Genomic DNA, 1,279 nt, shown 5'->3' on the forward strand with positions numbered 1-1,279 from the left:
GAAGGTTGCATTTGTATCTTTATTGCTGAGGACTATTTCATGTCAACAAGCATCAGGTGATCAGTGACCAGGTTAAATCAGATTTAACATCACTGAGGACAGAGTATGCGAGATGCACAAACAGAAGGATGATTGTTACTACAAGGTAGATCATTCCATTTCTTATTGGTTCCAAAGTTGTTATGACCACAGTGTTCCCTTCCGTGGTAGTTGTCTGGCTGTCTTGGGGACCAAAAGGTAAACTTCACTGCACAACCATCAGACCACATCCAGCGGCCTTCTTTGTGGAGGTCGCTGAGTCCGATCCAGGTGATTCCTTCAGCATGGTGAAAGTTCTTGATCATGTTTGTGATGAAGTTATGTTCATCCAGGCTGTGGATAGACACCAGGTTGGCTCCCTGTGACACACAGTAAAGCTCTGCATCAGCCCAGCTCTGCCCTGTGGACACGTACTTGTAGCAGCGGTTGTTGAAGCTGGACCAGAACATGGGACAGTGTCCACGCTGCAGCCTGACCTCAGGTCCATCTGAAGGAGACACAGCACCCAGGGTCAGGGAGAACAGAAGGAGGAGCAGGATCATGTTGGCGTCTCTCTCTCTCTGTCACAGGAGCAGGACGAGGGGTTGGAGATGATCTGCACTGTTGGATGAGAATGAGAGTTTGAAGGAGACAGGTGGGCAGGCTGTGTTCTTTTATACTCACGAGGGCAGATATGTCACTTTGTGGTTCACGCCTCCTCATTCACACCAGGTAAACAACTGCCAAACACAAGTTGACACATCAACAATGTTACGCATTTGAACACAAATTTCTGTACTTTCTACTTCGTATATTCTCAAAACTGGCTCGTTACTTAGGTCGGGGGGGGGGGGGGGGGGGGGGGGGGGGGCAGGACGAGACCCTAAAAAAACGGCCTTGGTCGACCGGGTCGAGCAGGCTGTTCTGGTAACGATCCTTCCGCAGGTTCACCTTCAGATACTTTGTTAAGAATTTTACTTCCTCTAGATCCGCCATTACCAAGCTTAATAATGCTGCGGCCCAATTTGAAAACTGAAAAATGTGTGCAGCCCACACACACACACCTTTAATCTCAACTATATGATCCACACACATGACTAGAATCATACATATTATTAATTTTATCGCAAAAATTTAATGAATATGAACCCAGGCATATGCAGTGCAAATCCAATAACAACCACATTTAAACATAACAATTTGCAAAGCAACCAATGTAAAACAAACAGGAGTGCAAATAGGGCTTGTTAAAATTCATTCT

General features: G+C 46.0%; 1 protein-coding gene across 1 annotated transcript; it reads right to left on the reverse strand.

Annotated features, from left to right (window-relative positions):
* Positions 1–672, reverse strand: LOC128462198 (lactose-binding lectin l-2). Its single transcript, XM_053447496.1, has one exon. It carries the CDS (start codon positions 579–581, stop codon positions 90–92), a length of 492 nt encoding a protein of 163 aa, XP_053303471.1. The 5' UTR covers positions 582–672; the 3' UTR covers positions 1–89.
* Between the last annotated feature and the right edge of the window lie 607 nt (positions 673–1,279).

This window comes from Pleuronectes platessa, chromosome 18, assembly GCF_947347685.1.
Source record: "Pleuronectes platessa chromosome 18, fPlePla1.1, whole genome shotgun sequence".
NCBI lineage: Eukaryota > Metazoa > Chordata > Actinopteri > Pleuronectiformes > Pleuronectidae > Pleuronectes > Pleuronectes platessa.